The sequence below is a fragment of the Protopterus annectens genome, chromosome 4.part0, assembly GCF_019279795.1.
Source record: "Protopterus annectens isolate FY-2018-M chromosome 4.part0, PAN1.0, whole genome shotgun sequence".
NCBI lineage: Eukaryota > Metazoa > Chordata > Ceratodontiformes > Protopteridae > Protopterus > Protopterus annectens.
The window spans coordinates 1,045,366,789-1,045,379,288 of record NC_056733.1 but is presented as its reverse complement, the minus strand read 5'-3'; the positions used below and the strand labels follow the sequence as shown (position 1 = coordinate 1,045,379,288).

At 40.3% G+C, this 12,500-nt stretch overlaps 1 protein-coding gene across 1 annotated transcript in view; it reads right to left on the bottom strand.

Moving 5' to 3' along the window:
* The window catches only part of MSMO1 (methylsterol monooxygenase 1), a 112,794-nt gene extending 103,945 nt beyond the window's left edge, over positions 1 to 8,849 (bottom strand). Inside the window, exons 1-2 of the mRNA XM_044068983.1 lie at positions 8,497 to 8,849; positions 7,844 to 7,992 (exon numbers count right to left, since the gene is read on the bottom strand). Coding sequence (XP_043924918.1) covers positions 7,844 to 7,992; positions 8,497 to 8,745 — 398 coding nt within the window. The 5' untranslated portion in view covers positions 8,746 to 8,849. The remainder of the gene's footprint in view (positions 1 to 7,843; positions 7,993 to 8,496) is intronic.
* Positions 8,850 to 12,500: the final 3,651 nt, after the last annotated feature.

Genomic DNA, 12,500 nt, shown 5'->3' with positions numbered 1-12,500 from the left:
GAAGGTTTTACATGTTTGCAGATAAGCATCGATAGTCAAGACACCTTATCTGAAGGTTTTATAGGTTCACAGTTAAGTACGTCATGTGACTTGAGGGCCATTTTAAGCCTAGCCTATTCCCCTTTTTGTGTTCAAAATAACCTACCCCATTTAGTTATAGATTGAATTTACCCATCCTATGGTCAATAATTATACATTATCCCTAATGAGAATAACTGGGATCATACCACAGATAATCTGAGGAGATACATGCATAGGATAAAACATTTAGGGACTAGGGTAAGTCTTGTGATAAATTTTCTCTTTTCTAACCAAAGATGTAACTTGTGCTTGAATATGGACAGGGATGAACTTTGTTTATGTGGCTGGGGAGTCTGTTTCAGGGTAGCGATATCCTCAGTGAGATATATTTGTCCCTCTGAACCATTCTGTCGATGTTGCAGAAGTTTAGATCCCTAGACTGAGTATTTGCTACTGGACTTGCTGATGTGCAGTAAATTCATCAGTACTGGGTCAGAGGATGCCCTGCATGACAGACACAGGTCTCCTCTTAGCAGTCTGTAGGCTATAGAGGATAGCGACTATATACGGGACTACTTCTATTCACTGACTCCCATTTCGTCGAACTGTCATTTCACTGAAAGTTCATTACATCGACAAGCATTTTAGGTGCCCCCCACACCCCCCTACTATATATATATCAACTCCAGGGTCGCACAACATTGGGGAAGGGGGCAAATGCTTGTCGATGTAATGAACTTTCAGTGAAATGAAAGTTCGACGAAAAGGGAGTCAGTGAATAGAAGTAGACCCCTATATACACATACATACAAGTAAGACAGAAACTATAACCACCAAGCAACTGTACTGTCCAATTCCACAATTTATACTGTGTTAAAACAAAAAAAAACTTTATAACTAATGTAGTTCTGCAAACAAAGATGGCGGTCACATATATTACTCTCTCATATATACATACACACACACACACACACACACACACACACACACACACACACACATTATGTAGATATATATATATATATATATATATATATATATATATATAGATATATACATATATATATATATATATATATAGTTTCATAGTTAAGTACTAGGCTATCTGCCCTGGGGCATTTGTAAGCCTAGCCATAGTGATATGGCTTTCGCCACCCCATGTAGTGGTACCGAGTAGAATTAGAATACTGTGCCCCTCTCTAGTAGTGACACATAGGTGACCCCCGGGGTAAACCTACGATCTCCCATCCACTCATCAAGGTTTCTCTTGAATAGTGTCAGAGAGGGGCTCTGCCTAACATGAACTGGGATTCTGTTCCAGAGCATGGGAAGCCTCTGGGTTATGAATCTATCCCTCCAGCATGTTCTATTCATACTTGTGCCGAGGTTTAAGTCTTTGGCTCTTGTGGTTCTGATGGATTTGGATCTTTTGAGGTGGAGCATGTCCATCAGATCCTGATTGGACATGGCCTTGTATGTCAGGCACAGATCACCTCTGAGCAGGCGGTATGCTACTGAATAGAGCTGGAGTTTCTTTAGTCTGGCAGTGTAAGACATATGTTGGAGACCATTGATCCTCTTGGTGAGGTACTTTTGTGGTCTCTCCAGCTGCTGCAGGTCCCGGGTGAGGTACATACCAAATGGGGCATTGTACTCAATCATGGGTCTGATAAGGGAGGAGTATAGGGGTACAATGACCTCCTTTAATCTGCATGTGAATCCCTTCATGATAAGGTGGGCCAGGTAGAATGTCTTTCTAACCACTTTGGCAACGTGGGTGTCAAATGAGAGGTCGCTGTCGACTTGAGTCCCCAGGCCTCTGATTACTTTTTCCGTACTCAGTGGGTTACTGTCTATGTGATAATTTGTGGGTACCTTGTTTTTCCCAAAGGGGATGACTATACATTTTTTGGCATTTAGTTTAAAGCCATGACTCCGGCACCAGTTGTCCGTTTCTGTGAGGCCATTCTGTAGGATGTATGTGTCAGCTGGTGTATCGACTATGGCGCCTAGTTTGCAGTCATCTGTGAACTTCGTCAGCCACAACCCTCCCATGTTTGCTTTAACATCTGAGAAATAAATGCCGAACAAGAGGGGTCCCAGGACAGAGCCCTGTGGGACACCACTTGTGACTGGCTTTGAGTCTGACAAGGCTCCAGTGATTTTGACTTTATGGGTTCTGTCCTTTAGCCAGTTTGCAACCCATCTAGTGACATATGGGTTTACATTTAAGCTGCTGAGCTTATCTATGATGCCTGAGTGGGGTATTGTGTCAAAGGCCTTAGCTAAGTCCAGGTAGGCTGTATGGACTGCTTTGCCCTCATCAATGGCTCTAGTGACTTTCGAAAAAATCAACCAGGTTCAAAAGGCAGGATCTGCCCTTTACAAAGCCGAACTGGGTGGGATCAAGTGTCTGTAGGTCCCCAATGTCTCTGTTTATGAGTTCCATAATGATTCTTTCCATAGCTTTGCAGACCAGGCTGGTTAAGCTTATGGGGCGGTAGTTTTCAGGGTCTGTAGAGATGCCTCCTTTGTGGAGTGGGACCACTGTTGCAGTACGCCAGTGTTCAGGTACATATCCTGTGGTAAGGCTAAGGTTAAATAGCATTTTTATGTGCGAGTTAAGCTCCTCTTGGAGTTCACGTAGCACACAACCCGGGATGCCGTCAGGTCCCATTGATGCTGTGTTTTTAGCTTTGCTAAAGGCTGCTCTCACCTGGACATCTGGGATGACAGGGAGATTACATTCAGCTGGGAAAAGTATTTCATCTTTTGGGGGTGAGGGAGGGGAGAAATTTGCACTGAACCTGTCAGCCAGAATGTCGGCAATATCTGTGGGTTCAGTGTATTTTTTGTCGTTGTGAACTAACTGTGAGCATATCTGAGGGTTTCCACCCAGGTTTCTAACATAGCTGAAGAAGGCCTTGTGGTTATCTTTAGTGTCCTTAGTGATTTTTCTCTCAGTGTTGGCCTTGGATGTTTTTATGAGAGAATGTAGTTTTCTGCTAATGTTGATCAGAGATGCCTTCCCTTTATGGGATTTTGCTCTGACGTGCAGTAGTTTCCTTCTTTTGTTATACAATTTGTTTATGGCTGAGGTCCACCAGACAGGACGCTTGCCCTTGGTGGAGAGGGTCTTGGATTTATTTGGGATTGCATGATCCATGCATTCTTGGAGATGTCCATATAACGCATTTGTGAAGGATTCAGCATTGTGGGATGTGGTTTCCACTGGCCCAGTGGGCTTAAAGGATACCATCTCAGTCTTAAGAAGAGTGAAGTCGGCTTTTGAGAAGTTTTTCACTATAGTCTTTTGTGCTGGGGTGTAGGTGGGATATGTATATCCAGGGTGATTAGTTTGTGGTCAGATCTCACTAGTGAGGGGTATACTTCCGGTGTGGAGCATTTTGTCCCCATGTTTGTGATGATCAGGTCTAGTATATTATCTCCCCTAATGGGAGATGTGACTAGCTGTTCCAGTGCATTTGAATTTATGAATTCCAGGAACCTCTGGGCCAGGGTGTTAGGGCTAGAATAATGCACCCAATCTATGTTAGGGTAGTTGAAATCTCCCAGTATGATGGTATTTGGTGATACATTGATATCCTCCAGTGTCTTCAGGAAGGCTGAATGGGGTTCCTGAGATTGGGAGGGTGGTCTGTAACATGCTACCAGTTGTATATCAGTATTGCCTATGGTTAGTTGCACCTGTATGGTCTCCGATGCTTCATGTGTTGCTACTAACCTGGAGGTGTGGGTGTCCTTGATGAATATGGACACTCCCCCTCCCTTTGTGGTTCGGCCCGGGTTTTGGGGTCAAAAAGCATGATATGAGGTATAGCCTGGTAGTGCTGGGGTGCTCTCAGGAGCCTTGAACCAGGTTTCCGTTACTGCAAAGACGTCGATGTCCTCCATACTGAGGAGTGCTTCGAGAGCCTGCATCTTGAGATTTAGACTTCTGGCGTTGAGCAGCATTACCCTTAGTTTTTTTCCATTTTTGTTTTCTAAGGAGGTGGGTCTTTTGAGCCTTGCCTAAAAAAGGCACTATGGGGGTGGCAAGAGCCTTAGCCAATATCCGGAAGCCCAGTGGTGACAGGTGTAAGCCGCCCCTTGCGAAGCAGCATGGCTTGTCCAACATGTCATCCCAAGCAGACAGACATTGGATCCCCTTAGAATGACACCAGTACTTGAGCCAATTATTAAAGCTGATCATCTTGTCATTGTATTGAGGCATCATTCTTGGTGAGGGCAAGATGCTGCTCAGGGTCAGGGTCATACCAGCCTGGGCTACATAATCAGAGAGCTCCTCTATGTCTCTTTTCATGTAGTCCAGGGAGGTACGTCCCAGGTCATTCACGCCAGCATGGTCAATGACGGAGTCATATCTGTACTTGCTTTGGAGTGACCTGAGTGCGTGTGTTATGTGGCGGATCCTAGCTCCCAACAGGCAGCTCACGGTCACCCTCTCCTTGCTCAACCTGGTAAGCGGGACATCAGTGTGTCTGACTATAGAGTCACCTATTACTAGTGTATCAGGCATGATGTTTGACCTTAAGGGCTGTGATTGCTTGACACACTGATTTATTGAAGTATGTGTTGCATGTGTTATGTTTTGAGGTGGTGGATTTTTGGGTGTCTGCTTCGCGGGCCACGGTTGTTTTGGTAAGTTTTTTATTAGAGCCTCTGAGTATGTCTTTGTGTTGTTATGTGATTGGTTTGCAGTTGGGGTAGGTCTATGTGGGACTGGATTCGTTGTGTGTGTGGTTACCATCTCCTCCTGTCTGGTCTTGCCAGCCTTGAGTTGAGAGAGTTCAGCCTCCAGTTTGGCTATATAGTTGCATCTCTCACATGTATTTGTGTTTGTTGGGAGGAGGAGAGGGTTGTCTGTGTACATGAGACAATTGTAACATTGTCTCAAGATTCCCAGATTAACCAGCTGAACTGGAGAGGATGCCAGCACTCTACCACTCGACATGCTAGAATAGTATAAGGGAGTGCTGTGCCTTTAAGGGAAGTGGGTATCCACAGGGGTGGATGTAGTGCTCACTTTAGTTTGAGAGTGCTTACTTATAAGAGAGGTTTTGAGAACAAGTGCTAGGCTTATAAAATAGCGAGTAGACTGATTATACAAAGAGTAGAGCTTTCTTAAGGGAAAATTTGAAGAACAGACTTGGCGGAGCCAGAAGAAGTTTAACCTTGTTTAACCAGCGCTGCACTATGCGCACAATCGCTCAAAGCTGTGCAAACGCGGATTTTAGACAGGGAACTTCAAAAGAGCTAGAAATGGTCCAAAACAACCAATTACTACAGCTCTTGTGCTGAGGTCACTTCCCTCAAGGACAGGTAGGCTGCTCAAGGCTCCCCACTCCCACTGGTCAGCAAAGAAACTTCCTTCTATCCAAGTAAGGTAATAGACAACACAGGAACTACACCACAGCCCAGAATACAGCAATGCCTGTATACTGGTCTAAACTAGTCGAGGAGAGGCAGGAAAACAAGGATTATTTTTTTTGTTTTTTTGTTTTTAGATAAAAATTACACAGAAATGCAGAAACAGCAATAAATCAGTTGTACAGGCTAGCACACTTTAGTGGGCAGCCTCAATAGTTAAATTAAACAACAAACAAACAAATTTTTGATCAAAATTCGACTAAACGTAACTTTAAGTGCAGATAGTATTAAATGCAGTAAACAGCTAAAAAAACAGTTAAAAGCTTGCTTGAGGTAAGCACTAGAAGGTAATTCAAGAAAAAAAAAACAGCAGGACACTTAAATCAAGAAAGTAGTCACTTTTCTGAGTTCTCTGTAGCTAGGACCACTCTGCAGAACCACGTGGAGCTGCGTCTGAGTAGTATAGCCAGAAAAAAACGCCAGAGGCGGATTTTAAACAGGGAACTTCAAAAGAGCTAGAAATGGTCCAAAACAACCAATTACTACAGCTCTTGTGCTGAGGTCACTTCCCTCAAGGACAGGTAGGCTGCTCAAGGCTCCCCACTCCCACTGGTGAGCAAATATATATTATATATATATATATATATATATATATATATATATATATATATATACACATATAGAAAGACAGAGATATAGATACACACGTTGTGTGTGTGTTTATATTCTAGGACAGAGTACTTATCCATCTAGATGATTTTCAGGTCCTGTGTGGAAATACAAAAAATTTCTTACTGCACTTTTGTAATTTTAAAACAAAGTAGTAGCACAACATTAAACATCATTCTAGATACAGATATAAATACTAACACAAGCAAAGATTAAGTTTACTATACTTTACATATTTTAATGTTATAGAGAAAATTAACAATCATTCCTTCCCCATTCACTGAGCTTCATAGTGAAATCCCATGGTAACATACCATCCATAAAACATTAAACATTAAACATCATTCTAGATACAGATATAAATACTAACACAAGCAAAGATTAAGTTTACTATACTTTACATATTTTAATGTTATAGAGAAAATTAACAATCATTCCTTCCCCATTCACTGAGCTTCATAGTGAAATCCCATGGTAACATACCATCCATAAAGTTTTCGCAGAAGAAGCCAACACAAAATCTGACCTTACTTGCAGTAAAAACACAGATAAAAAATATTTTTCATGTCAGCACTAGAATTTCAGAAAAAAAAGGCAATGAACACTGACTCATGAGAACGACCTACAAGATTTTTTTAAAATATTAACTAATGCTTCTCATCTGAAGGCTATATATTTATAAACACAATGAGATAAGGAATTATCCTATGCTGCTGTTTTTAAGTGTATGACTTCAAATTTGCCCCGTAAGGTCCCTAAGAAACCTGTGGAAATACATTTAAATCTGCACAGCTTACTAGGGCCCAGGAGCAGATTATTGTTATTACTACGGAAATGGGTCAATGCGTTTAAGTCATTCACAGACATTCTGTTTCAGAGTGTCAACCCCCTATTTTTGTTTAAATAAAATGCTTGTTTCTTTCTTACATAATAGCTGGAAACAGCATACTTCACTAAACCCGTCTTAGCAAGAGCACTTGTTACTGCATTCATCCATGAGGAGGGAAAAACTCAACACAAAAATCTTTGTTTACTGTGACTATTTTTTTTTTTTACTAACTGCTTCTCCAGCTAACTGTATTCTTAGCAATAACAACAAGCAGGTAAAATATTATTTCTGATACTACAGGTCATAGAATATGGGGCAATAACTCTCCATTTTTAAGATGTCATTTGACAGCACAATGGAGCTGAAATAGTTTGGCTTTAACATCTAAAGCAATATACTTCTTAGGATAACTGAAATTTGAGGGTCTCCTGGGACAAAGAGGCATGACATAATAAAGAAATGCAAATCAAGCCTTATACGAAAGGCATTTAACAACTGTTAAATAGAAACTAAATCCACTTTAGTGTAAATCAAACTCAAAACACTCCTTTGAAGTGTGAAGGCCATAGAATGCAAATATGGTCACCATTCACTTATCTCAAATGTGCAGCTGAGAAAAGGTGCTGTCCATCCTGCCTCATAAATTATTTAAGAGATTGCTTTGTCTGCTTGCCTTAAACAATGTCAGTTTTATCTTATGGAAAGTCTGTGACCTTCAACTTGTCCCTGGTTCATGAAGAATCACAACTAGAAGATGAAAACATGCACCACCTATCATTTAAATCAATATTAAAAACCAAGACTCATTTTGTTACGTAATTCTAACTGCTGCTGTGTAACAGTAAAAGGGACCGCATATGCACCGTTATGTATAATACATTACAGCATATATTACAGAGGGCAGAAAAGGGATAAAAATAAAATCCACTGTACCATCTAGGCATAGAGTCCCAATCATACGGAATGTTAAAAAACTCCGTGAAGTAAAATGTGCCGCAGATCATAGGCAACTGAATGCAGAAGTGGTTAAACAGAAGCACTTTGAAGCATTTCCACTGTTTTTCTAAAGTCTCTGGTTTGTCCTGCAAACAGAAAAGTTACACGATTAATTAAATGTTGTCAACACTGAGATATTTTAACAGAAGTAACTGAACGGAACTGTTTATTCTAACAGAGATATCAATACGAATTCTTTTTTCCATTATTTTGTAAAGGAAAGATGCATTTTTGTGAATCATATTCACACCTGCTGAAAGAGTCAGCCTCTACCGTTCCCTTACAAGCATTTTTTTTACACACGCCAGTGACAAATTCAGATTATTTTAGCTCTGCAAGTATACACAGATATAAACACGCAAAACATTTCCACACGTTAGTGGCAAATTCAGATAATCTCAGCTCTGTAAATATGTACAGACACATACTTATACACTGCAGAACTTTAAAAAAATGGGTAGTATTATTTAAACAGCTTCTATTTTCTTAGTTTTTAGACTTTTTTCAACAGTTTGTAAAGATCGATTCTAAACAATTATTGTTCATTAACACTTTTTTTTTGCGTGTTTAGAAAACGCGGCAATACTAACCGGTTGAATTTTATATTTCTGCATTGCTGGAATAAACTGAAACACAAATCCAGGTAAACAAAATAAAAAGTATACAAATTCGTGTACAATTAGCGAGCCCCACGTAGCAATCTGAAATTTGGTAAAGTTATCCAACATATAGTTCCAAGCATTTTTGAATGGTTCTTGCAATGGGTTCTGAGGCAGTAAAGAATCCATATAATCTACTGCCAAGTATGCAGATGTGATGATGCTACTGTTGCTCTCCATTTCTTGAGCTGCGGACACACTGCGCTTCTGCACCGCTACCTGAGCTCTGCCTCTATTAATGTGGTGCCGCTCCAGCTCCTCGGGCAGGCTGCGCGCACTAGTTCCAGAATGGGACCATGCAAACGGAACGACGCTGATTGGCCACAACGGTGGACTGATGTTGCGCTTTGCAGAGTTAGGCCAATGTATTCCGGTGACGTCACGCGGTGCGTGCTGGTGAGTTGCTGTCACCTGTGTTCCCTTTGAGTCAAGCACGGGGAGGGGGCATTCCTTTAGCGTAACCTCCGGTAGTGTTGGTTTCCATTGGGATCTGCAATCGAACGTAGATCAAAGTAACTAAACAGCTGGAGTGGTTTCAGTTCCAGTGTATGGTACCAGGTTAGTGTTAAGTGACCTGGTGCTGTGACATACTTGTCCTATTAAGTTACACAGGTACCCTGCTCACTTTTAGCTTCGAGACCCCCCCCCCTCCACTCCCGAGAACGAAAAGTAAACACCATAGCTCACAGTTTTAAAGCGTAAACTGGATATTGTGTAGGGTACATAATTTACGTACATTTGATATAGATTCTGCTAAGTTTTGCTGGCTAGGCCATGCTAGGAAATAAGATTTTCTTTACGCGAATAGCGTAATTGAATACAAATATGTTTTACGCTAGTAGCGTAATTCCTGCTCGCACCTATCCTCAGTTTGTCAAAGCTACAAAGGGACGGCGACTGGCGAGTCATTTATTTATATATTTATTTATTTTCATCTTGTATTCAATATTTCAGTAATATTGGTGATGTGATTGCTTACTATTTATTTAGAAAGAATTTACAGTACATGATACTTTTTAGATAAAGCATTAACTAAAATAATATTAGTTCCTCCCAATTAGAACTAGGCGAAAATAAAGAAGGGACTAGGGTTGCCACCTTTTCAAATGCCCAAAGTGGGACATTTTTTGTTGAAACGTCAGATTTTGCAGGGCAAAACATACCCGCGGCAAGTACAAAGGACAGAAATTCACTTTTTTGCTAGAATAAAAACTTATTCTTGTAGCATTTGAGTTGCTTATTCTGTTTATTATAATAGGCGTTTCAGATACAAAATAATTGTTTTATGCAACTATTTAAGAAAACATAGGAAATATTTTTGTCCTAAAATCTCAGGACATTTGCCATTTTTTCCGTTTTTTGCAGGACACAAGAGGGACTGTCCCTCGCAAAGTGGGACAGGTGGTAACCCTGGAAGGGACCCTTTACGGACGGAAAATACAAACTCCTGATTAGGGTCAGAGGCAGTCTCGCATCAGGAAACATGGAAGCGTGCAATATTTCATTTTTAGTGTGGGTTATGCGCGGCGTTTAGATTACTAAAACTGATAGTTTTGCAAGTTATTAATTAAAATATCCCGTTCATTTGTTTACTCTAGCTTGACTCATTGCAACAGGAAAATATTAAACTATATATGTTTTATGATGTGATAAACGGACCAATGCGGTAGCTACAATTCAAAATCATGGCATGAAATGCTGTTTCAAAGCATACCTCTCAAGCCCTTAGTGCAAGAAATATGGACAAAACCTAAAGTAATGGTGTGACAAAGGCCCAAAAACAGATACAGATTTTAAATATTCCTCTTATAAACTTAGAAAGTTAGTAGAATAACAGGATGTGTGTTAGCATGCATTTTCTGAAGGATATGAAATTTGAAATGTAAGGGAAGCTGTTGTCATAGCAGAAGCCGCTGTCTCTCATGGGTACCACTTAGAACTGTGGAATCTGGGTCTGAACGTTGGACCAGGGACGAGTAACCAAAAGGGTAACTGATTGGGACAAACCTGGAGACCAGAAGGACCCTATCTGAATCCGAAGAAACGTCCTCCTTATCCTGTTGATGCAGGTCTCAGAAAGACATCTTGATGACCAAAACGACCAATATGAAGACGCCACCAAAGGTAACCTGGGAGACCAAAGTCTGTCTTGGAGAACAGGTGAGTGCAGTCTAGGACTTGCCAGCTCTGGGGTGAGGCAGCATGTTGGAGGCATTAAGACCCACCTATGCTCCTGACCCAGTGTCATATCTAACAGTTTCAAATTCTTCTGGGTGGCTGGCCATTATTTAGTCACTTCATTCCACAGTTATTTGCCAGAAAATCACAAAGTTTTTGCTGAACACACCAAAATATGACAGTTTAGATCTTGAGAGATACGTTCAAAAGCCATCTTGAAACACACTGTGAATTTTCACCTGTGTGATGTCCTTTTCATACAGTAATTTGGAAGTGTTGCTGGTACCCATGAGAGACAGTGGCTTCTGCTGACAACAGCTTCCCTTACATTTCAAATTTCATATCCTTCAGAAAATGCATGCTAACACAAATCCTGTTATTGCTTTATGTGGGCTATGAGGTGAAAGAGGAAGTGAATGTGACTGTATAACATAACCAAGTTACTTGGTGAACAATGTTTGTTTGCAGTTTTCTAAAATATATATATATATATATATATATATATATATATGTGTGTGTGTGTGTGTGTGTATAACTGAATAGCCTGTTTAATAAAGTCAATAACTGAATTGTTATGTATTGTAACATGTCACATCTAAAAGTCCAATGCAGTCCCAAGCATACATTTCTTGTAGGCTGACACTAACTTGACTAGGAAAATGAATGACTTGAATTAGTACTAAGGATTCCTGTTGCCAGGTGCCCACTCCAATTTTGAAGAAATATTTGCAGATTTGAATGCATTTTCAAAGGTGCTGACATATTTAGAACAAAATTATTTCTGCAGTGATACAGGAGGATTCTAAACTCAAATGTAACCTCCCCCTCTCGGGGGGGCTGAACATTTTATTTTGATAACATTGTTTTGTCAAGAAACACCAATGAAAGGTGTATTTGTTTCCTTGGCAGAAGTGCTATAAACAGTGGAACCAGTATGGACTAGTGACACAGATGCAATATCTGGTATATTAAAACTCGTAATCTGCACTTTGGTTATGCACATTTTATAGCTACAAATAGTGGTGCCTTCGCATTTAACCTGTTGAGAAAACTAACTTTTTAAATTACCATTATATTACTTTGCATTTATTATATTACTGTTAATATATTCACTTGTCTGTTGAAAACCGGGAAGTGCATGACTGTCAATACAGAGATTTAGTCAAAAGTGTTTATATGAATATTAGAAATGTCACTCTCTCCATTTTTAAAACATTACACAAAGTAAATTATTTGCGGATGAAATCTGCATTTCTAGATAATTTAGGCAAATCTCCTCCCCTAAGTTTTATTTGTTAAGTAGTAAAGACCATTAGATGCACATGCAAAGGTGCCCCAGTGCTACGGGAGTGTCCAGAAATTTCTGTGCATGCACCAAACTGCTTTGTTGCTTACTCCACTAATACATCTGCTTTTGTACAGTATGTATTCTAAATACAGAATTAAACATGCAGCCACAGGCTAAAATCATTTCATTAGAAGCTTTTAACTGGATAGTTAATAGTATAACAAATATCAGTTTATATAATAATCCTTAATGACAGCATGGATCGGGGGAGGGTCATGGCAGTAGATACCAGGGATACTCTATGTAATAGTGTCCCTTAAAGGCAGCATGTATTGGGGAGGACTAATAGATACCAGGGATGTGTCCCTTAACCATGGATTGGGTGGGGGCACCAGAAGATAGCAGGGATACTCTGTAGTGTCCCTTAAAGGCGCTATGGATCGGGAGGGAGGGACCACTACACTTCCAA